At 54.5% G+C, this 24957-nt stretch overlaps 1 protein-coding gene across 3 annotated transcripts in view; it reads right to left on the bottom strand.

Moving 5' to 3' along the window:
• UNC5A (unc-5 netrin receptor A) overlaps positions 1 to 24957 on the bottom strand; it is a 59280-nt gene that overhangs the window by 11665 nt on the left and 22658 nt on the right. For all 3 annotated transcript variants that reach the window (XM_036884766.2, XM_036884767.2, XM_036884768.2), the window contains exon 2: positions 2457 to 2678. In XM_036884766.2, coding sequence (XP_036740661.2) covers positions 2457 to 2678 — 222 coding nt within the window. The remainder of the gene's footprint in view (positions 1 to 2456; positions 2679 to 24957) is intronic.

Raw genomic sequence — 24957 nt, 5'->3', positions numbered from 1 at the left:
CTCCTGGGTGGACATGTCTATGGATAGATGGACTGCTTCACTGCATCCCCTATGGTGGTAGGGGAGCTCATGCACCACCCAGGCAGTTCAGCTTGGGGAAAACACTAAATTTGAGCACTCCTCTTTCTCTCCCCATCTCCTCCCCACTCGTCCAGCCACCCCCTCATCTCTTTCCTGCTGCCATGAATGAGGGCCAAGTTTGTCCATGATGTCCCTGATCCAGACAGCAACCTTGAGCCCCATAAGCTCTCGGAAAGTGGTTAACAGAGGAGACCCAGACCCTGCCCTGCCCAGTCCTTGATGTGAGGGGCTGTGCCCTCCTCGCTGCAACAGCTAGGCTCTTGGGGGCAGTTTCTGAGCATGTCTGTGTCTGCACCCGTCTGGAAATGTGAGCAGGCATGTGAGTGCCGAGGGCCTGTGGGGAGGCCCTAGTGTGGGCGTGCTGAGCATTTCTGGGAGGTGGAGAATTGGTGGGGTAGGGGGTGGGTCTCTGAGACCAAGTTGGGGCTACAGTTCTCACCTCCTCACCAACCTGCTTTTAATAACCAGTCAGTTTGTTTAACACATAATAAATTATACTCCCAGGCCAGACCCCAGTGCTTGGCTTCACAGATTTTGGGCTTTTTTAGCATTAGTAGGTTTGGGTTAGAAGGTTTTTAGGCTTTGGCTCCCTGGGCAGGCCTCCTGGGTGGGGAGTGAGGTGGCAAGTGAAGGGGAGGCAGGAGTGCCTCCCGCAGGAATAGGTGGGGCTGCAGGACTATGCTGCTGACCTGACTCTGCCACCCCTGCCTGGCCCCAGAGCATTTCTGGGTCAGGGTCTTTGGTCTGTGTATCTGAATGGTGCCTCCACCCATGGCAGTGACATCTGTTTGTGGGTAAGGGAAGCCTATCTCTCTGTCTCCAAGCACTAAGTGGCTTCTAGTTGAGAAAGCAACCGAGGTCAATGAAAATTCAGACGTGTTGGCCATGCCATGGGAGGCCTGAGGATGGATGCCCAGGGCAGGAGGGGGCTCTGGTGGTTATGGGTGGAATATGTCCCCTATAAGCTCTGTTCTTGCCTGGCTTGAAGGGAGCAAGGCTGGGGAGCCTGTCAGGAGGGCAGGCTGGGGGCGCTCAGGGCGTGTCCTGGCCCAGCCTGTGATTGCTGTGCAGGCATGTGCCTTGGCCTCAGCCAAGCCACAGATAACAGCTCTCCCGATGGCTGGAGACAGGAGGGAGATGTGTCTCAGGCTGGCTGAGGCCTCAGTGGGAAGGGGCTCAGGACTAACCTGAGGGCTCATCATGTGGGGAGGCTCCACAAAGCCAAGATAAAGGGGGAGGAAATGAGCTTAATTGGGGTTTCATTAGGGAGGAGGAGGAGAGGCTTCTGTTAGCAGCTCTGGGCCTGTTCCTGGGGAGCACTGGAACCCAAACAAGGGCTCTCTAACCACATCTGCATTGACCACCTGCTGCTTAAGGCCAGGGCAGGGGTGGAGAATGGGGTGTCCCATGGAAGGGGTGCCTCTTAGGTCTGCCTGCTGTCCCCCAGAATCCCTCCCTCCATGTCTCAGCTGAGTCTCTCTGGTTCCCTCTCTATAGCATCTCTGGGTCTGCCCCTCGCACCAGTCCCCCACACTGGCCCCTGTGGGTCACCCATAGTTCTGGCCATATCACTCAGCTGCTTGTGATCCATAGGCCTATGACCTCACTCTAGAGCCAGATGGTGAGGCTCCCAGACAGCACTGTGACCCTCCTCACACACCGCACCCCCACTGCTGACTCTGACCACCCTCCCTCCAGGCCTTTGCTGGTGCTGTGCCCCTTGCCTGGGATGCTGATCCTCTCTTTTCTCCCTGACCCATTCTCATGACCCCTCAGTTTATACATCATCTCCCTCAGTCCTGCTCTCCTCTCATCAGCACACTCCCAGGAATTGCTGAGAGGTCACCACACTGTCCCCTTCTTTGCAGGGGCTGGGGCTCTCTGAGGGTGGGGGCTGTGTCCCTAGCATGGGAGTGGGGGCTCAGGAAACGTGTGAATGAATGAACGAATGGAAGTACAAATTAAACAACCATAGAGTAAAAGTTCTGTGAGGGACCTGCTCCCTCCAGACCCCTTTTCTCTGCTGGCACTACTCACCAGGCTGCCCTGAGCCCAGCCCAGGCTCAGATGCAGTGATGGGAACCTGTCCCTCCATCCACAGCATCCTGGGGCATTTGTTGGGGGGCTTTCCTTTTATTCACTCTCCCACCAAGCAGGGAGGTCTGGTGAGGGTGGGGTCTCCTGGGGAAGGCATCGGCATATATCCAGGGGGGGTCCTAGGTGTGGGAGTCCTGCCTCTCCTAAGCACCTGGGGCAGGGGCACAGAGCTGATTACATCCTGGCTTCCCACTCACCCCCTCTCTAGTTCTATTTCCTCTGAGGCTGACTTGTTTCCCCTTCAACTGGCCCCGCCTGGTCACCCAGCTTGGCCTCACCACTGCTCCCATCCATGCTGCGCTCTATCACATGATCCACCTGGCGCACCCACTCCCCGTTGCACTTGAAGAAGATCTGTGTGGCGGGCATGGCCTTGCACACCAGCAGGACTGGCTTGTTCTTGATGATGTACACATCTTCAGGCTCCACCAGGAAGTGGGGAAGCAGGTCCGGGTTGGCACCGGGCACCGGGTTGGCCACCGTGGCACTCTGCTGGGCACCTGCAGCAGGGACAAAGGGGGAAGGTGAGCTGAGGCTTCTTCAGAGGCTGGGCTACCTGCCTGTTCAGGGGCTGGGGCTGGGCCATGGGGAGAAAGCCAGTAGGGTCAATGGGAGGAGAGTGTGGCCAGGCTGCCACTTCCAGCCCAGCAATCTAGGTTGCTAAGTGCTCTGGCCAAGCCTTCGTGGCTGCCTCTGTGCAGTGGTGAAGCCCACTGGCTTCTGGACTGTGGAGAGATGAGATGAGATGAGGCCAAAGTCCCAGGACTTGGAGGCCCTTCTTGCATGGCAGCACTTGGGGCTCATCATTACCCTCGTAGAAGTGCAGGGAACTGGCAGGCAGCCCACTGCCCTGGGAGGTCCAGGGGAAAGCTGGAGGGAGTGAGGGGACCTGGCAGGGCAGGTGGGCAGTCTGGGGTAGCAAAAGGCAGCGGTCTCTTCCTCTGGCTGCCTCTGGGGCCACTTCTAGGTTGGTGTCCATTCCTGGTCGCTCATGTAGTTGATGCTCAGAAAATATGAAGTGAATGAAGGAGAGAAAGGGGCAGTGGCTGGGTGCAGCGGGGAGGGGGAGCACCTGGGGTGCTAGTGGCAGTGCTGCGGGAGAGATCCTGGGGCATGGGGCTGGCGGTGAGCCTGGGCTGCCAGGTGGGCCCGGCAGGGTAAGAGCCAATAGAGTATGTCTAAGAAGCCTGAGGGAACTGGTCCACGTCCTTCCCCTTCAAGGAGACTGGAACATGGGTTTCCTTCTAATTTTAACTGAAAACCACAACCATCCCACAAGTCATTTGTTGCTAATTACAGAGGTAATTGGCTCTGAGGCTTTGGTGTAGGTACCTCCCCTCTTACCCCCCAAGCAGTCTGTCTGCCCGAAAAGCAGGACTCCTGAGAGGGTGGGGAAGGATTGGGGGAGTGGAAGGATGCAGAGGGGACACCCTCAGCCTCCCCACCCAGCTGTCCACAAAACAGGCTCCCCCTGGCTTGGTCTCCCTAGGGCTGCAGTATTCCCCCACCAACACCCACTCAGTCAACAGGGGTGTCTGCACATAAAGAGGGAAAGACTTGGGCTTCAGAGACCCACTCCACCCTTCACTAGTGCTGACTTTGAGTTACCTGTTTGTCATCTGTGACACAAAGGTCCTGTCTGCCCAGGTCCCATCTTCCCTGTGGGAGTCTGGAGGTCCCTCACATGGTCAAGCTCTTGTCTCCTCTATCCTCTCCCTTTTGGGGCACAGCCCGAAACCCACAGAGGGCTTTAAACAGGGAGGCCTGGTTTCTTAGGCCTGGACCCCGCCCCACCCAGAGAGCATGCATGTGCCCTGTCTCTCCTACTTGCACAGGGATCCTCTCTTTCCAAAGTAGGAATCTGTCCCCTCCACCCCAAGACTCCAGATCTGTGCCTGGTCTGCCCCAGGTGAGCTGGGAATACCTGCCGAGAGGCTAAGATCTGCTGTGACTTTAGACAAGCCACATCCACCCTGAGTCTGTCTCCTGGTCTGCCTGACGGGTAGATGGCACCCCATTCTTAAGGCTGTTATGAGGATGTGAGAAGAGGCACTTAGCACACACTCCTGCTATCAGCACCCAGCAGCTCTGCGTTTACAACGGCAAAAGGCTTCGCCTCCCTCAGCTCGGTAATGCTCAGAGCAATCTCTTCAGGAGTGAGGGCTGATGGGGAACTGAGGCACAGAGCCAGCAGGTGCCTTGCCTTAGGACGGGGAGTTGTGCCCACCTGAGGGAGAGATGCAGGGAGGTGGGCAGAGGGCATTTCCGACCTGCATCTGCATCAGGGGGTCGTCCAACCCCTTCCTCTCCCTGACAAAACTCTGGTGTCTCCCCAGTTTATCTCTCTCCTGCCCATGTTATTTTCCTGCAGTTCTGCAAGGAAGGCCAAGGTGTCTGGGGACCACACTGCAGTTGGGAAAACAAAGCTCACTTTGCCCCCTCCTGTCTATCCTGAACAACCTCCATGGGGCTCTGCCAGGGCCCTCTAAGGATCTCTGTTTTAGCCTGAGGAAGGTGGGAGAGGCAGGCAGAGGGGAAAAGCCATCTAGACATCTTGCAGTTAGGGAATCTGAGGCCTGAGAGGGAAGTCAGTTACTCTAGACACCCCAGCTCCCACCCGAGACTCACGAGCTGCCACGTGCCCCTTTTGTTACTACATTTGCTCTTCAGCAGTACTCAGCAGCCACTTGCCAGCCCCTGGCCCAGGCAGCAGGCTCAGCCAAGGCAGGGCTGAGTGGGGCAGAGGCCTCCTAAGGTCTGGAGAATGACTGGGAGGGTGGGCTCTCGAGTGTGGGCCTGGTGTGGGGAGCTGATAGGCCCAGTGGCCGAAGACACTTACCAGGGAAGCTACAGCATCTCCACAGAACCCAGGACTGCACAGAGGGTAGCCAAGCTTGACCCCTGAGCAGGGCCTGCACTGAGCTGGGGGCAGGCGTCACAGGTTCCAGAAGGGCATGGAGCCCCCACTGGCAGGTTCCGGACTTGCCTGTGCCTCACTTTGCAGATATTTTAGTGATGGCCTGTGTCTGTCTACTGGCTAAGGGTTGGGCAGGCTAGGGGTGTGGGCAGTGAGTAGCCCCCGAGCTTCCCTACTGATTGCCATGCCAAGCACTGCTCACGTCAGCCACCCGATGAACCCAGCACAATCCCTCATGTCTGCATTTAACTGCTAATGAAAAATAAATGTACTGTGACCAATAAGGGACATAGCTCACTTCTCCGGGGCCTCCGTCATGCCATGCTGGTGCAGCCTCCCCTCCCCACCCTGGGACCCAGGGGGCACCCTCCAGGCTGCAGCTATGCCCTCTAGCAAGGACACTCTAAGGCCACAGGTGGGGTTAAATTCAGGCCCCAGTGGACATCCTCTTAGAGCTACTGGAAGCCAAAGTTGGCTTTCCCTTCCTCTGGCTCTGGAGCCTGCTCTGTGACCTCCAGCCTGTGGTCAGCACCTGCAATCGACACTATCCCAATTAGGCATCTAGCCTGAACTAAGGCACAGCATGAGTCTCAGCTCTCCCCTGCTCCGCACTGCAGGCCTCTAGAGTGAGCATTCTTCTTCTTTGACATGATCCTGTATTTGTCTACCAAAGACAGCACCAAGCAGGGCCTGCTCGGTGCCCAGTCATCTATGATCCTTTCCACAGGGCGCGAGCTCTCTAGTTTGCTCTAGCCTGCCACCCCCAACTCCTTACTGCCCCACCCTGGGCCTGCTTTATTTCTCTTTGTCTGGCTCCCAGGGGTGTTTCAGGATGGGGCCAAGTGCTTTTGGCTGGCATCCCTGAGCCTTCTGTTCTGGCCAGTCAACTCTCCAGCCTTCCTGTGCAGGAACTCCCACTGATCCCTCCTAGGCACTGCCTCGCCACCTCCATATCTCTGCCCAGGGCCTTCTCTTTGTTTGAAACACCCTTCCTCCTTCTCTGCCAGCATTTCCCTATCTTTGCTTCTGGGCCCAGCTCTACTGTTACTTCCTCTGGAAAGAGGAGTCCCCGATTTCACTCTCCCTGGAAACCACACATACTGTTCATGTCTCTGTATCTAGGACCCTCCTCACTGGCTGTAGCTCTCACCACAGGAGAACCAGTGGGTGGCTTAGGCCTCTTTCCCGGCCAGCCTGTGCATTCTTAGTTCTTACTGTCCAGCTGAAGGCTGGCTAGTGTGGGCCCCAGTGAGCAGGCACTCAGTGGGGTGCTCACCGCTGCTCCCTTTGGGGGTACTGAGGTTATAGACATGGAAGGAAAGCTCTGCCAGGGCACACACACTGGGGCTGCAGGAGGGCAAGCAGGCATGGGGCCCACTGGCTGTACAGGTCCTGTCACATCTCAAACCCTGACCTGCAGTGCCCCAGAAGCTCTGGCAGCCATGTCCCATCTGCATATGATGTGGCCCACCTGCCCTCTTAGAACTCAGTTAGAAACCCGTTTCTCTTACTAGCAGATCCCTGATGGGCTCTTGGTCACCAGGAACTGCAGATGGGCTATGTGGAAAGTGCAGGTCTGAAGCAGGAACCCTACTTCCAGTGAGCCGTGGGGATGGCCACCTGTCCCTACCTGTCTCAGGAGGGCACTGGCTGCCCAAGTAAGCCCCAGCTGGCACTCCTGCTCTGGCTGCCCCATAAGGGTGGGAGTAACAATCCTCACGGTCCCCATTTCCAGTGTCTCCCAGGGGCAGTGAGGGAGAAGGGCTTGGGAGATGATGTGTGTGCATGTGTGTGTGTGCAGGGAGGCTGGGGGCCACAAGGGGAAGAGACTCCTGGGTAACAGGGCTTGGCGGAGCTGAGGCTGGATGCCACCTTCTCCCTCACCTCCCACGGTGCTCCCATGACCTGAAATGTATTCATTCATTTATTCAACAAATACTTATAGAGCGCCAGGAACTGTTCTGGGATACTGCGGTCAGCAAGACAGACACAGTACCTGCTCTCAGAAGTGTTCATTCAAGTTGGAGCAACAAAACAAAATAGAGGATTCCAGATGTTTCTGAGTGTTGTAAAGCAGGTAAAGAAGTGCTCCTCCAGAAGTGGGTGCGAAGGGTCTACAGGGGAGGAGACTCAGGGCAGGCCTCTGAAGTAAATATCTGAGTGGAGCCCTGAGTGCCACGGCCAGGCAGAAGAGGGTTTTAGGAAATGGGAGCAACAGAAGCTGTCTGGCAGGGAACAGCTGGGGTTGTATCCGGGAAGCGAGGCCAGCATGGCCAGAGCAGAGGGAGTTCAGGGGAGACTTGTGAGCTGTGAGTCAGACAGGGAGCAGGGGCCTGCCTGACTCAGGGGACCTGTGGGTCCAGTAAGGAGTTGGTATTTTATTGCAAGGGCAATGGGAGCCTCTGGGGTACTGGCAGGAGAATGATGGGATCTCCCTGTGAATGAGTGGAGGGAGGCAGCAGTGGCAGTGGTGAGACGGATGGAGCATGTCTAGTGGAGTGGAGCATGGGGGACCCAGCCCATGAGGTCCAACTGGGAACTCGTACCCGGTCTTCAAGTTTCAGCAAGTGTGCCACCTTCTCCAGGAGGCCTTCCTGGATACACTCTTTGTCACTTGCCCAAATGCCCACTCTGTGCCCTGAATCTCCCTCCAGGGTATATCCAGGACTAGGGTGAATTTGTTTGCACAATGCCTTCCATGAACTTGCTGCGGGCTGCAGCCCTGGGGACTGATGGAGCATTTGTTGAGAGACTGAATGCCTGCTTTTTCTTCTTCCTTGAATTTCAGATCTGTTCACATGTGGCCCCTTCACTTGTGTCCTGTAGGGAGGCCCAGAGAGAGTGCCGAGTGGCCCACAGGCAGAGTCCTGGGCAGGGAGAGGGCTCCGAGCTCCAGGCTGCCCATCTCAACAAGTTGACATGCCACTGCTCAGAGGCTAAGCCCCGTTTTCTCACCTGCAGTCTGGGAGATGAGACCTACCTGTGTAACTTGGGAGGCCCAGGGTGGGTGTGAAAGTACTTTCAAATGTTTTATTTTTAAAAGCACCATGAAAATATGAGGTGTGATTAATCAAGCTATTAATGAACTCGTATGTACTGGGTGAGGACCTGGTCTCTGGGAGAGGGTAGGAGAGTTGGGGGCAGGGTGTCATCTGGCCTCACTCAGCCAGGAAGTGTGAGCGCTGCTTCCCAAGAGCAGCCCTGCCTAGCCCCTGCAGCCCCTGTTCCTTTCATCCTCCCAACAACCCCAGTGGTCAAGGAATATGGCAAGGGGGCAGGGCAGCAAGGCCCTGCTTTGTCTACTTCCTGAGAAATGTTCTGAATTTGAAATGGACTGGAGAAGGGTACTGGGTCAGCAGCCTACATCCCTGTCCCTCTCCGTCTTTCTCCAGCCTGACCTTTTTCTGGTAGCTCACCCAGCATTGCACCCCCTTGCCCCTGGCACCTATGCTCCCAGTCTGCCTTGCCTGGAGATTTGCACTGGTAGGTCTGCATGGGGCCTGGGTGTCCCAGCTCCAGAAGCCCAGGCAGGGAGAGGAGAGTGCCACAGGCTAATGCACCACATCCTTCACTTGGCATTGGAGGACCTGCTGGCCCAGGGCCTGAGTTGCCACCTAGACTCACCTCTAGGGCCTCCCTCCACATGCACTCTGTGCCATTCTTCAAGGGCTTGTGCACATTTTGTTCCAGGCTCTGCCTCCCTTCTCTTCTGGCTAACAGCACCTACTTTTCTGCAGAGAATGCCCTTCTACCTGCTCAGGTCATACAGTCATTTGGTCCAGGTGGGCTGACTCAATTTCTGGCCCCAAAGGGAGGCACTGACTGGTTCTGAGATTGGCAGGTCATCCCACCTGAACAGATGTGACTCTGAGATTTGGGTTGGGCTGTTAGGAAGATAGAACCTTTCTTTCTGCTGGGCTGGTCCTGTAGGCCTTGTAGGCCACAGGCAGGCAGAGTGAAAGGGATGTCCATCTATAGTTTTTGGAGAATGAAGACAGCCAGGGAAGAGAAAGATTGACTCATTCTGGTAGTATTTTAGGCCTGGGATCCCAGGGGCTAGAAGGCAGAGTTACCCCTGGATTCCCTGTTTTGACTCAAGCCAGTTGGGGTGAGGATCCTTTCATTACATTGACCCACCTGCCTACCTGCTATCTGCCTGGGTAATTTCTACTCACCCTTCAAGGCCTGCTAAAACACCACCTCTGCTGGGAAGCCTTCCCTGATATCCAGTCAGAGCTGGCCACACCTCCTTTAAGCTCCCACAGTTCAACCAAACTCACCTCAGCACCTATCTGACCATTAGTAAGTGTGTTTCCTCATTGTCAGCACCTCGAGGGCAAAGACTGGTGACATCCCCTTGTGCATCCCCAGAGCCTGGCCAGGGTCTGACACAGAGTGAGAGCCCGGCAAGTGTTTACTGAATGTTGAACATAATTTCCTTGAATGGAACCACAGCCCCAAAAGGAGGGCTGTAAGTGGAAGACATATATTCAAATATGATCAAGAACCAGCTGTTTGCCTCCCAATCAGTCAATCAATCAAATCAATGGGAAGGGAACTTGATCCTCAAACACCCACACTGGACTTCAGGGAGGCAGAGGCACATGTGTAGGACCCAGGGGAGGTGATGGGGCAGGGAGCCATGTCCACAGTGGTTCGGGGCAGAAGGGGTGCGGACATGGGTATTTTGACTCTCCTGTCCATTTCTGTGGCCTGAGATGGCTTCATGAGATACTATTTTTAAAATATGGGCAATTCTATGACTGGGGAGCTTCGCTAGGAAGCTCTGATAAGCAGGAGCAAAGTCTGCACTTGCTGTCACAGATGCACAGACAGCTGTAGGGGGTAGGGGAAGTGAGGAATGGTGGGCGGGTTGGAGGGCCTGCAAGACAACAGATCAGGGAGCCACACAAGGAACCCTGAGGTTCCAGGTGGCAGCTCAGAGGTGTGGACCAGCCTTGAGGTGACAACTGGGAGCCACAGGGCCAGAGCAAGCCAGGGTGTGTACCCCAGAATTATTCCGAATCCAATAGGTAAAATACCTCTGTTCTGTCCACCAGCTACTTCTGGGTCTCGTTTGGCTGCTGCAGACTGCAGACCTCTGTGTAGGCCACGTGTTTCTTAAATCTTACTTTCCTCACTTGGAGTACATCATGCTGACCCTGCACCAGGATGAGGTGGGTCAGGACCACCTGGGGTCTTTCCCTTCTCTGGCCCTTGGCCCACCTCTCTCATTTGTCTTCCTGCTGTCGCTCCCAAGAGCAAGGACAGGTCTGAGGCCTGGATTTTGCCCCAAGCACATGGTCAGTCAATGAAGGAGGGGACAGTGCAGAAGGTGGAAGTGGCAGTGTGACCATGAGAGCCCCTCACCGTGTCCCTTGGAAGGGAGGGCTGCTCCAGCGACCTGTGCTCACACACATGCTTGTGCAGCCCTCCAGTTGCCATGGTAATGTGTGCCTGAAAGTGTCACAGAAGCAGCAGCCAGCTCCCCAAGTTCGGAGGAAAGTCACCCTCTTCCCAAGTGGGCTCCAGGGGCTGGTCACAAAGACAGACACAGGTACCATGAGAAGGACAAGCAGAGAGACTGATCTGCAAAGAATGAAGCAGGTAGAGGTGGAGGATGGTGCCACTTCACCAGCTCAGAGGATTCTCACACCAGCGGGGTGCGAGGCTGGGCCACACTGCCCATGGCTGTTGCCGACCAGGCTTGTCATTTGGCAGGTGCACTCAGGTGCCTGCTGCCTGCCCCTCATTTTACAGACAAGGCATTAAAAGCTTAAGACTTGCCTAAGGTCATACAGCCCTGAAGTGCAGAGTGGGCTGTCAATTCCTCCCAGCCTGGGCCAGGTACAGGGCAGTGGCTCTGGACACTTCCTGGACCAGTGTCTCTCCCTGCGCACCACACCACCCTCTGCTCACCCCACAGACACACTGACCCTCTCTTTCTCAAGCCCTCCAAGCTTATCTTGCCACAGGGCCTTTGTACTTGCTCTTTCCTCTGCCTGCAATACACTGCCCCTGCTCTTCCACAGGTGCCTCTCTAATCCTTCAGCCTCAGCACCAATGTTCCCTCCTCCAAGAGGCGTGCCCCTCACTGCTGTGCCTGAATTAGCCCCTCTGTGCCCCCAACTCCTTTCCTAGCCTATGCTCCTCATGGCACTCACCACTATCTGAAGTCTCTTTGTGTGCTTGCTTGCTTCTTAATGTCTGTATCTCCTTCCTTGAAATGTGTCGTGACAGCAGGTGAGGACCACACTTGTCTTGCTCACTGCTGTAGTCCCAGCATCTAGCACAGGACCCAGTGTTTGATAAATGTGCTAAATGCAGAAATGGCCAAACTTGGGTTTTTCAATTTTACCCCAGAGCCCCCACTGGGTGTCACACCCCTGCCATCATTAAGAGCCCCCAAAACACACCAGTGAAGGGGGCTTAGAAACTACCAGGATGCCCTGGGAAAGAGTGCTGTGAGGGGGATACAGACCCCCGGGGACCCCCTCCTGGGGCCTGTTACTGCCACAGGGCCTTGCTCTGGGCCAGAGAAATAGTTAATAAAGCTGAGGACTAAATAAGCATTTGATTAACAAACGATAAAATAGCTATTGTGTCCCCGAATTAAGCTGTAATTGTGGCTGATAATTGGCTGGTTAGAACTTAATAAGCTGCAATTAAATAGAATGGAATCCAGGGTAATTATGTGGTCGCACAGCCCAGAGAAAACTGGGGAAGGAAGGCTTTCTCCAGCTTTGGAATCTTCTTCTGTTGTGGCGTGTGCTGTGGGAAGGTTTCTGGTTTGGGTGATGATGGTTGTGTATGTGCGTGTCAGGCCTCCTCCACCTTTCACCTGGCAGAGGCGGGCAGGTGGGTGCTGGCCCAGCCCCCTCACCACCACTTGGTGGGAGGTCGGCATGCAGGCTCTTAGCCCTGCCAGGGCCTGTGGCAGCTCCAGCTGAAAGAGACATAGTTTCCTGGCATAGTTCCCTGGCATAGCCACAGGAGGGTGGCTAGGAGGGCACTGGGAACATGAGGGAGGCAGGCAGCCAGGGTAGGGGCTGCTGTCTTAATAAGGCAACTGGGGCTCAGAGAGGGGAAGGACTTGCTCAAAGTCACACAGCAATCAGTGTCCAGGCTGGGTCAGATTCTTAAGACTGCCCATGGATCAAGGGTAACTCCAACTGGAGGATGTCCCCAATAGCCAGCATCTGGGGCATCCCTCCCCATTTCCATCTATGTCCTTCATCAGGTAGACACACACTCAAAGTAAGAACAGCGTGACTGTCCCACACCTACACTCTTCAAACGCGGCATCCCGCTCCCCTCCCCCATGGCCTGCTGGCTTGCCTGGGGCCCTGGTGGCTGCCAGCTCCTTGTGCCTCAGCCTGGCGTGCCCACCCCTGCCCCCAGACCATGTGCAGCCCCCAGCAAGTCCAAGGGGATGAGGAACAGCGTTGCCAATGTGCTATTTATGACCCTATCAGCATTTTTACAATGTTGCTGGCAATTAATTTAATTAAAGACTCTGTCCCAGGTATGGCAGCATTTCATAACTCACTGGTTTAATGCGAACCTGGCCAGAGTGGAGGCTGGGGGTGGCCCACGAGCAGCTGCACTGTTCCCCAGCCTGGCTTGGCTTAATGTGCACAGGGCAGGGCAGCTGTGGCCCCAGGAGGGAGGCCTTCACAGTGACCTGTGCTTGGCCGTTGGGAGACACTGCCCACAACTACAGCACATGCACACCCACACAGGCCCTCACACGCACATACCCATCAAACTGTAACATCCTGGCTAACTTTACATGGGGTTTCTCATGTAATCCTCACTACAATTCTAGGAGCCAAAGAACTATTTATATCTCCAACTTCCAGGCAATGAAACTGAGGCATGAAGAGGTGAAGAGAGCAGTGAGTGATGGGTTCCCACTCAGGCAGGCTGGCCACTGGGCCACAGGCCCTTCAGTGGGACACATGCGTTCAGCAAATGTATGCTGGGCACACTGTGCCAGGCACTGTGCGAGGCACAGGCCACAGAGCAGTGCCCAAGACCAGTCCCTGTCCCATGCAGTGTCCAGCAACCACAGCTGTGCCCCAGGAGTCCTGGGCACATAGCATTCCAGAATAGCACTCACTCTGGCATTCATGGGCACATAAGCTCCCTCACAGAACATGTGCAACCACCACAGCTAAATTTAGTCCTCCAGGCTAAATCTGGCCAGGGTGGCCAATACCCTTACCAGGCTGGTCACCCTGTGAGCCCACCTGGACCTCTCCTCCAGTCACAGATCTGGCAGTGCCAGTGGCCGGGCTCACACCCCAGCAACTCCTTTCCTTGTCCATACAGCAGCCTGGCTGTGCTCTACCCTCTCCTCGGACCCTGCTTCCATGGCTCCCCAAAGAGGGCCCCCAGCCCTCCTCGCTTCTGAGCTGTATCCTGACACTTTCCCAGAGTCTCACACTGGGCATGTCCCCAGTCAGGCTCAGTGGCTCTCCCAAAACCCCTGGTTCCTAGGGATGCTCTCAGGCAGCAGGGCCGCACTCCCAAAGAGCCTCAGAAGGAGTCTTGGGGCTACTGGGACTTCTGTCTCCTTGGCCGTCCACTATTCTGGCCCCTTGAGTACCCTCTAGCTTCTCTCCCACCCACTCTCTCCCTTCTTGATTTATGGCTACCCAACTCATTCAGCCCCACCCCCAGGCCCTGAAATGTGACCAACACCTGCCTTTGTTGCCACCCTCAACTACACCAAAGCACTACTTGTAGAAAGATCTGATCCCATGCTTCAAACCTTTGCAAAGATTCCCAATGACTGCAGAGTAAAAGGTTGGCTACCCCCAACCCCTCCTGATGCAGCCTCATCCCTGGGCACCAACCCACACCCTCGGCCACTCAGCACATCCACTAACCCCCTCACCCCAACTTTCCCTGCACCTGCCAGCACCCTGCCCACTCCCAATGCCCCCCAGCCCTGCTAATTCATAATTCAAGGTGCCACCTCCTCCTGCTGCCCTCCCCAGCTACTCTGCATGGGATGTGGCTGCCTCCTTTGGCTCCCTGGCTGAAGGAACACGATCCCCCTGGCCCAGGTCAGTTGTCTGTCTGCCTCATCCATCTGATTGCAGCCTCCGGGCATGCAGCAAGCCTGAGCAGCCTTTCCTTGGCTGTGTTGGGCTCAGTGATGGGCAAGTTGGTGGTCACTGACTGTGGCTGAGTTGAAGTGTCCCCCTCACTTGCTTCAAGCTCTGGGGCTGGGCACTGTATCATTTCTGTCCCTGCCAGTGACTGGCACAGGGAGGTACTCACTAGGGGGCACAGGAGCAGAGACCTCAGGTGGGCATGGAGACTGGGTCTGGGTCCCCACCCACACTGCCTCTCCCTAGCTCTGTGCCATGGGCAAGTCACGGCCCTGCATGGGCCTCAGAAGGGTCGAGGGTGGGAAGCTCAGGTGCCTGCAGGGGCTGGGAGGGGGCTGGGAGAAATGGAGAGTGAAAGGGTCAGTTCAGCCCAGCTGCCACTACCACTAGCCAGGCTGGCCAAGAGATGCCAGATTTTTTTCTCTAAAAGAGAAGTTGGAAATCCATTTTGATGTGAAATTTCCTGTTTTAAAATGTTGACAACTAATTTAAACATTTAAACATCGCGCGGGCCAAACAAGTTGGCAGGCCAAAGCCAGACTGGACAATGTCCAAGGTCTCCTCTGACTTTACAAATCTAAGAACTGGGGTCACAGCAGGGCAAGAGGGAGACCCCCTCAGTCACTGCTCTGCCATCCTGGTCTACCCTCACCCACCTTCCCACCCTTGCCAGCACCCCATGTTCCTGTCTTATTCTGGGGCCTCTCCTCATCATGGCCTCCTGAAGAAAAGGGTTTGGGCAGAGGCTGGAGGGGTCACCTGTCCATCACCTCAAACCTCTGGTGGCTGGGATTTATTGTCAACACAAGCATCCACCCTCAGCTGAGGCCCGGGGACCGGCCCCTTTCCCAGAGGCCGAGGGTCTGAGAGAGGGCAGTGAGCTGCATCCAGCTCTGGAAGGCAGTGCGGGCAGGAGGAGGAGGCGGGTGGCGGGCTGGGGGCTGCCCTGCCTTGCCTGCCTTTGCCCCAGTGCACACCAGGAGAAGGCTGCTGAGGACAGAGACACAGGAAGGCTGGGGGCAGGCCCTCCACAGGAGATCCTCTGTGATGACCCCTCCTGATCTGGGTGGCAGGAGCCCAAGCCCAGCTGCCACCTTCCGGCTGGGAAGAGGGTGTCTGGCTGCACCCATCATATGCCCAACAAGACAGTAATAAGCCCTCACCCCATTTTAATTACCTGCTGTCCAAATAATTACCAGCTTGTTTACTTCACTTAATGGCAGCTGTACTTTCTTCTCCTGATATTGATTTCATGTTTTGCTGGTTTGTTCATTATCTTTTCTGCCCCTTTAATGGGCTCTGAGGTCTTGCCAGTAGAGAGGGGCTGTAGGAAGGGGGATGTCAAGGGGTACAGGGAACACAGAGGAAGGACAGGTGGCCTGGGCCCTGTGGGGCAGCCTAAGTGCCCTGTGTGGGCCTTGAGTGCCGGAAACCCAGATTCCTGCACACCCTCTCACCCTGATTCAGTCAGGGTGGGGCATTTTAAGATGAAAGAAAGGGAGAGGGCAGCAGGGTGAGACAACTGGAGGACCCTCTCCCCAGGGCCCCCTAAGGGATGGGCAGACTCAGACAAGTGGGAGGGGAGAGGAGGGGTGGAATGAGGTGGGAGGGTGCTCCTGAAATCCATCCCAGAGGAGGCTGCAGTACGAAGCTGCTGGTCACTGGGGATGGAGGGGCAGGTGGGCACTCCTGTCCCACATCTCCCAGGTCTAGTGGGGGTCAGAGCAAGAGCTTTCACCCTCATGAAGCCCAGCCCATCCTTGGGCCTGACCTCCATCCTTGGCCTCCGCCTCACCTGCCTGCCATTGCTATGGAAACATGGATGATGCCGTGATGTCATGGGAATGCGGAAGAGAAGCTCATTTCTCTGATTTGTGAGGGGGCAGGAAGGGGAGATGGGGGCAAAGATGGAAGGGAGGGCCAGGGCTTCTTTGGGTGAAGATTTAGAGCCTCTTGAAGGGGTCATTAGCTCTTAATAAATCACTAATAATTGGATGAATATTTAAATCTTAATAAAAAATACAGTGGGCTCAGTGAGTCTCCCTCTGTGGGTATTTATTGTTATTGGGTTGGAATATATAAAACTTGGTATCGGTCTGATTGAACTGCTGCTATTGCCACAGCTAAATGGGTAATTGGGAGTGAGAGACGCTATCAGTAGATATAAATTACATATAGTAAACCGAGGGCATTAACTGAGGGTTTATTATCAATTATCTCTGCGCTTGTTCACCTTAAAACGAACTTTAAGTATATTAATGAGAAATTTACAGGTCTTAATGAATTGAAGGAAGCATGAGGCTGCTGAGGGCCCTCACTTCGGCCCCTGTTCCCCAGTGGGAACCCCACCCAAGGCAAACCCTGGAAGAAGGCTCATGGGTCAGCATGCCAGGCCGCATGCACCAGCCATCCTTCCTGAGCCTGCTGGGATAGCCGGTCAGTCCCAGAGGCTGGCCCTACCCTATCCCAAACCCCCATCCCAGAGACGGGCGCTGGGTGGGAATGGGGGAGTTTCATCCAAGCATCCAAAAAAGACCCCACCTCAGGGCCTGAGCCCATTGGGTGCAGAGAACCAGCTGGAGCCTGACTTTAGCTGGATGTGGATGAGACAGACCTTCATCTGGCCCCAAACCAGAATGTGGGTGCAGCCATTAGAGCAGCACAAAAAGAGTGGGAGGGAGTGTGGAGCTGGGTGGGGTTGGGGGGTGCCCCCTCCGGGTGGCGGAGCATTTGTGTAGTGTGTGTCCACTCTGTTTCCTAGAACGTACACCCCTGGTGAGAGGGGCTCACTGCCCAAAGGCACTTGCTTCAAGGTCAGTGCTGCCTCCTTCTGGGCTAGTTTACTACCCAGCAGCCTCAGCTCCCTCCCAGGCCTCCCTGCCAGGACTGTGCCTGCTCTCTTTGGCGTCCTCAGCCTCTCCAGCCAGGCTCTAGGTGACGACGGCTTGGATTTACCACCAAGGGCAAGACCCAGGCCTCTCTCTTGGGAGCTCACCCATTCATGGGAGACAGACACTGGCTAGGTATCAGAGCAGTAAGCCAAGGTTACAAAACACAGTTCTGTCAGAGAAGCACTGGTAGCATGAGAACACAGAACTGGGGGCCTGATCTGAGGCGTCCAGGAGGGCTTCCTGGATGTGGAGACACTGAGCTGTGTAAAATGCCTCCATGGCCCAAAGGTCTTGAAAAGATGCCCAACACTTGCCTCTTGTATAACTCTTTTGCCCCCATTCAGCCCATGTCCTTTCTCTCTTTCTCTTTGGGTTCTATTCTGCCTTTCACCCTGTTCTGGACTCAGCCCGTACAGTTTAGCTTTCTCCCATTTGCGCAGGACTCCTTTTGTTGGATTCAGGAGCTCCTCTTGGCCTCCACCTTTAGGGCTCTACTGAGGCTCCTCCCTCCCTCCTGTCCCTCTGATCTGCTTTCTTCTCACACTTGGGGAATGACAGGCAGGCTTCAATGAGAACCTCAGGGCAGAAGACTCCAACATCCCCATGGCAAGACCTTTGGGCCCATCTCTACAGGGTGTTTTCTCTTAGCCATCCTGCAAGACAAATGGTAAGCTCCCCATGTAAATGGTACTGTCACCACCCCATCCAGAAACCTGCAGATCTGACAGATTCTGTCCCTTTTTCTCCTGTCCTTTCAGATGTCATGGGCCACTGTCCTCAATTCACCATCTAACAACCAGTCTTTCATCTGTTCTCTTAGCACTACAAGCTCAGTCCTGCCTCAGAGCCATTGTACCTGCTGTTCCCTTGGCCCAGGATGTTATTCCTACTGATGGTGTAGCTCACTCCTCATTGTCCAGATCTTAGCTCATGGCACATCCTCAGAGGGGCTCTCCCTGAGTGCCCCATCTAAAACAGTGCCCCTGGCATTCTCCGGCACCTGCTACCTCTGTAGCTTCCCTGTCTGATTTCTTTGTTGTCCAAATGTCTGGAACTGGAGGGGGAAGCTCCAGGAGTGGACAGCTGGCCTGACTGTCTCACTCACCTGGAACAGGGCCTTGAAAACTGGAAGCCCTCACTATATATTTCTGAGTGAAGGAATGAATACATTTCTAGAGTCATTATTATGATCCAGGCCCTGTGCCCTGAGCTGCAGAAGCCCTTTGGGGTGCTCACCATTAGAAGAGAAATGAGCAGGTGCAAAATGACGTATGCAGGGACTGGGGGTGCTGGCGGCTGGGGGCATTTGCACTGTGCCTTGGGGAAAAGGCAGGGGCTGGAAGGGGCAGTAGAGAGGGGCATTCTAGGCTAGGGGAACAGCAGAAGCAAAAAATTCAAGGTAGGACATATTGGGTGCCAGCATGTATTAGAAAGGGTTTGATTCTGCACCAGGACACTGAGCATGGGAAAGCAGGGAAAGTTCTGGAGCATGGCCGAGGGGATCAGAGAGCTGTGGAGATGGCTCCGCTTTGGGAGGAGGAGAGTGAAGGCCATCACCACAATACAGAGGACGCTGCCCAGCCTGAAACAGGCCACTGGAGAGGAGGCAGGGTAGCCCATCCTGGCTGCAGGGGGCAGCAGGGGGAGCAGAAGATGACTCTCATTTCCTGCCTGGTTGAGTGGGTACCTGGTGATGCAGCCAGACATAAGTAACTGGAAAAGCCTTCGCCCACTGCTTGAACTCAGGGAAGGACAAGATCGGTGCCCTCTGGGAAGCTGAGAGAGAAAACAAACCACCTTGCCACAGTGTAACGTTTGCTGTTCTGTCCAGAGCACTGGGAAGGGAGCCACGGCTGGACAGAGCTCCACCTGCCCTGACTCACTGCGAGGAGGCTGAGTCCCGGAGGCGAGCCACTGAGCCTCAGCCCTGCCTGGGCCCGTCTTCCAACTGGAACAACAGAGGCCACGCTGGCTTTCAGGAGCTGCAAACCGCTGGTCCACAGGCCTCCAGACATGGCTTGTAGGTTTAAACCAACATTTAAAGACTAGGAAGTTTCATACATTGTTTTCTATCTCCTGCTGAAGAACTGGAAGCTGGGGTCACACCAGGACCATGCACCCTGAGCCATGACTGGCCACGCTCTGTAGGTGTAGCACAGTCCCCCAAGTCCCCTCTGGCCTCTTCCCTCACTGAACCTGCTAGAACCAGTGGGTATCCATAGTTAGTTCAGTCTGGCCTCCACTCCCACTTCTGTGGGTGGAAATAAACCTCCCCTGGCCTCTCCTTCCCCTGGATGGGAACAAGTACCCAGGAGAATAGAGCGGGGAGGGCACTAGTGCAGGCACGGGCCCACATTCCCCTGGGACTCCAAGGGAGGAGGGAGCCTGTGTCTGCCCCACACCCCACCCAGAGACCCCTGGTGCCCAGTGAGATCCCAGTCCATCTCAAGGACCTGAGAAGGCCTGGGGCCTCTGATCTGGCTACTGAGACACTTCCATCAGTTTAGACCTGAGTTTAGTTCCAGTTTTTATTTAAAAAGTGCTTTTACTTCCCCCAAACACAGTCACATTTGCTTAACTCTCTCCAGCCCTCCACTGTGTTTCCACGCCTCTGGGCCCCTCTCCCTCCCCGCTGCCTCTTGCCTCTGTAAATAATCTGCTGTGCCTATAATTAGCCCTAAGTAGAATAATTCATAACAAACTTTATTTCTCGTGGCATCTTTCTTGCTAACGTGTCGCTGAGCGCCTCACAGGATCAGCAGGAGGGATACCAAACTCAGGAGACAGCTGAGCACCCTCCCTGTGCGCCCCTGCCAAGTGCAGAGCAGCTGGGGTGGGGCCCAGAGGACCCTTCACTTCCTCTGGCAACCTGCGCAGGAGGGTGGGTGCCAGGGCATGGCCAGGATGGATAAGGGATGTGAACAATCGAGAGACTCTTCCATGGGTAATCATAACTGGCACAGTAATAATAACAGCCCCTTAACACTTAGTGTTTACTTTGCCCCTGGCTCTGCTTTTTAAAAATCAGGGTTGTCTTTTATTGTGTGAAATAAAACTCACCCACCCTAAATCTCCAGTCTGATGAGTTTTGGCAAATATATCCACCACCACAATCAGAGAACAGTTTTGTCCCACCAAAAAATGTTTCCTCAAACCCCTTTGCTATATCAACCCCTTCTCCCAACCCCACCCCAACCACTGATCTGCTTTCTGTCCCTATGGTTTTGCCTTTTCTAGAATGTCACAGAAATGGAATTACAGAGCATGCAGTGTTTTGTGTTGAGCTTCTTTCACTTCACATAATACCTCTCAGGTTCATCGATGCTGTTGCTTGAACTGGTCTATGGTTCCTTTTTATTACTGAGCAGTATTCCATTGCATGAACGTACTGCCTCTTGTTTATCCATTTGCCACTGCTGTTTCTAGGTTTTGGTGATCACAAATCTGCTGAGAACCTTCATATACAGGCCTTTGGTGGACATGTCTTCATTTCTCTTGGGAGTGAGATTATGAGGACATGCAGTAAGCATGTGTTTAACTTGATTAGAAATTCTCTTTATGTACTATATTTGCATATAACATCTCAATTCTTTCAACGACTTCATGAGTTAGGTACTATCATTATTCTCACTTTATAGGTAACAAACTGAGGCTCAGAGAGGTGAAGTAACTTGGCCCAGGTCACATTACTGGACATGGCAGAGCCAACAGTCTGGCTCCAGAGTCTGTGTCCTAAGGCACCTGCTATGTCCTAAGGCTGCTGCTGACAGCTCTGGGCAAGGCTTAGAGTGGTGGGCAGAGCTCTGACCTGGGAGCAGAAGGCCTGAATTTGGGTCCCAGCTCCATCCCTGGCTAGCAGTGTGCCAACACCAGTCCGTTAGGATCTGACACATCCCTGTCTGTAAATGGCACCCACAATTGTCTGCATCACTGAGCGGCTCTGTGGCTCAAAGGAAATCAACTAGAGAAGACATTTGGTGTCCCCTACCACTCCAGCTTCATGTTCATTACCATGCTCTCCTGACCTCATAACCTTACAAGTTCAGCAGAAGAGACAAGAAATGGTTCCAGGCACTGCAATGCTTGCCATGGCTTTCCATGGAGAACCAAATCATACTGCATCCCTTTGACACCTAGTTGATCATCCTCCTGCTACCAGCTGAATGTTTGAGCCCCCTGTAATTCTTATATTGCAATCTTAACTCCAAAGGTGGTGGTATTAGGAGGTGACCCTTTGGGAAGTGACTAGGTCATGGGGGTAGATCCCTCATGAATGGGATCAGTGCCCTTATAAAAGAGACTCCAGAGAGCTCCCTCACCCCTTCTGCCATGAGAGGACACAGAGAGAGATGACCATCTATGAACCAGAAAGTAGGCTCTCACCAGACACTGAATATGCTGGTGCCTTGACCCTGCACTTCCCAGCTTCCAGAACTGTGAGAAAGAAGTTTCTGTTGTTGATAAACCACCTAGTCTGTGGTAGCAGCCTGAATGAACTGAGACACCCTCCATTTGGTGGATGGAGTTTTTGCTGTGAGGAAGCGGAAGCCCACACACCCATAGTGAGGGACTCCGAGGGCAGCAGCCCTCCTGGCCTGGGCCGCTCAAGGACAGGGTAGGGCACTCATGAAGGGGGCAAGAGGAGGGGAAAGAGGAAACTCTCCCAGCTCCTCCTCAACTTGTCTTTTTGCAAGGCTGTAAATGTGGGGTCACCTGGGCAGGTATCCCTGTCACCTAGTCCCAACTGTCCCGCTGCGGAATGAGATTTCTCTCAAGTTGGCTGGATGTAATAAATCCCTGTGGTTAGTGATTTAGAAGATGGTTGTCAGGGAGGCCTGGGCCAGGTTGGGGAGAAGTCTCTCTCTTGTCCTGCCCACTAGCTCCCTCTAGGAAGTGCTCACGGCTCTCATGGGGCAGAGAATTTCCACTTGTCCCTCACATGAGCCCTTGGCTACCCTGAGCCCTGCTGCAGATCACTGGCTTCTGAACAGGATGAAAGTCTCCATCAAACAGAGAGAGATCAGGAGACATGATCATCCCCTCGATGAGCCCACCTTGTTATTAAAATAAGGGCATGGAAGGGAAAGGTGCTGTACCTCATGGGGGTAGCTGTAAGCTTTGGTGGGGGGGATGAATAACAACTCTGGCCCCTCCCAAGCTCACAGCCCCTCACCTCTGCCCCCCTGTGCCTCTGAGTTTCTTCCCCCTCCCTCTGACACTCAGCTCCAGTCTCCTCTCCCTTAGACCAGCAGGGTCCTTACAAGCCCTTCTCTCCCCACAAGCTCCCTCATGCATGGCCAATGCCAGAGAGGCCTGAAGAAGACTGGGCTCTCCCTGGGGGTGATGGCAGGGGACATCCAAGGCCATGTGGACCTGGGCACCAGGGACAGCCCTGGGCCTGCCCAGCCAGCCAGCTCTCCCACCTGCCTGTGGCCCAGTGACGCTATTATCCCAGCCCACTGAACCAGTGTGATAGCAGCCATCCATCACCCAGCTCCAGCCGTGTGCCCCGGGATGCACGTCCACTCCCCTCACTGCTTGCAGATCAGGGAATGGTAAGAAGACAGAAGGGAGAAGTGAACAAAGTGTGGTAAGGGATCAGAGGAGGCAGATGTGACTCCCTGGGGAAGTGATGGGAGTGGTTTTGGGAAGGTGGTAGTTTTTGAGAAAGGCCTTGAAGGTGGCATGGGGTACCAGTAGGTGGGACAACAGGGGACCAGCAGGTGCAAAATCACAGAAGCAGAAAAGCAAATAGCAGGCTCAATGATTGGACACCTGCTGACTCCTCCCCAGCCTTCATCTCCCCCAAACCTCCAAACAGCAGCCCCATTTCTTTAGGGATCCCTTGTTGTCCCATATTCAGCTGTGTGGTTTTTGGGGAAATGACCCCCGCCAGCTCTGAGAGTGGGCCCTGACTGGCTTAAGCTGACTGTATTTCCTGCCCCGGCCATGGTGATTGGTCTGGGAGGGGCCTGGGAGCCAATGAGGTCCCTGGAGACATCTGTCCCCCCCACGCAATGAGGTGGGGTGAGGATGTGGGGGCTGTGCTGCTGCAGTCATTTTGTTACCAAGACAGGGAGGGTATGAAGTTGCTGGTGGCTGTACTGAGGCCAAGGATACAGCCAACATGAAGGCAGAGCAGAGAAATAGAGTAGTTCCAGGGTGACATTGTCTGAGCCTGTGGATTGGGCCTCACCTACAGTCAGCCACACCTTTGGGCTTCTCAGTTACAAGAGTCAATAACATCCACTTACTGTTAAGTCTCTTTGAGTTGAGTTTTCTGCCATATTGCAACCAAAAGATTCTTAACTGAGAATCCAGTTTGTCTGAAGTGTGGGAAACATGAGAAGAGAGGTAAGAAGACAGCATTGGCAAGAAGGATCAGGGACATTTTACCAAGGGGCTAGAATGACAAGTTGGGAGCACTGCTATTTGCTACCATAGGCACTGGGGAACCATGGAAGGGTTTTCAGCAGGGGCATGACTGGATCACTCTGGTTTCCTAGAATCCTAAAATGCCATCTGAATTGGGTCTCACCAATCCCTGCTCTCTCTCTCTCTCTCCAGCTACCTCCCACAAGTTAGGCAGCAGAATCAGGTTTGCAAGAAAGCATAATCTGTTCACCCCCCACGGGCCTGCCAGGCCACCTTGCCTGGAACAAATTGAATGTCAATGGAAGCCTATGGGGTGGGAGTCCATACTCGCAAGAACGGGAGGTCCACAGGACAAGTATTTGTCTCATTCAGTAATGTGCTTCCAACATTTAAGACAGTGGCATAGTAAGTACCTGCTCAATAACTCGGCGAATGGATAAATGAATTCTCTGGAGGTGGTAGTGAGGACGTCCACAGGGGAGCTAGCAGAGGTTAATAAGCACAGTTCCAAGAGCTGGAGGGGGCAACCTGCAGAGTTGTCCACGGTGCTGAAAGCACATGTGTCCAAGACCGCTACCAGTGGTGCTAAAACAGCACCCACAGCTAGCTACATAGCCCATCCATGGAGACTTGGAAAAGGCTCAAAGCATCTTAGGAACCACAGTGGGGAATCCATGACCTTGCCTCTTCTGCTAATGTTAGTCCCCCAAGACCTTCTGTATGAGACAGATAACCTGGCAGAGACCCAGGTAGACCTGTTTCCTGATGGCGACCCTGTCCCCAGTGTGGATATCAGTCCATCCTTGGATGCCCATGACTTCCAGGGTTGTGGGTCTCTGAAGGGCTTGGATGTCAGCCTTCATTCACCCAGACTCTGATGGGGACCCTGGGAAAGGCAGCCAGAGCAAAGCAGAGATGGGTTCTGGGCAGGCAGCCGGAGAGAGAGGCTACATGCCAACAGAATTAACTGGAGGGCCTGGCAGGAGCTTCCAGTCTTCACCGGCCCATAGGCACTGCCAGGCAAAGTGCCTGTGCCAGGAGACAGCACACAGAGGGAGGGGGTGGCTGCTCCATGATGACAGGTGAGATGGTAGGGGCAAGCTGGAGCACAGGTCAGCACTGTGGGAATGGAAATCAAGGGATGGGGAGGGTATAGGTGTCAGCAGTGGGGGTGAGGGGCTGTGGAAGAAGTAAAGGAAGTTTCAGAACTGAGGTGGACTGGTGAGAGGAGAGCCATCCTCATCAGATAGGGACAAGCGAGTCCTAAATACACACTCACACACACGTACAGAGACAGGAGCACAGGTTGCTAGGTCTGGACCAGGTGTTTGGCTCTGACGGGGACTTCTCTGACATCATCCTCACAGGGTGGAGGCCTCCCAACATTCTAATTTTACCCAAGGACCACTCCAACTCTGCCATCCATGAATTTATCTAAACCTTTCTGGAAGCAATTAATATTTTCAGCCTGTAT

This window comes from Manis pentadactyla, chromosome 2 (genome assembly GCF_030020395.1).
Source record: "Manis pentadactyla isolate mManPen7 chromosome 2, mManPen7.hap1, whole genome shotgun sequence".
NCBI lineage: Eukaryota > Metazoa > Chordata > Mammalia > Pholidota > Manidae > Manis > Manis pentadactyla.
Note: the sequence above shows the minus strand (reverse complement) of the source record. Positions and strands in the feature narration are given on the sequence as shown.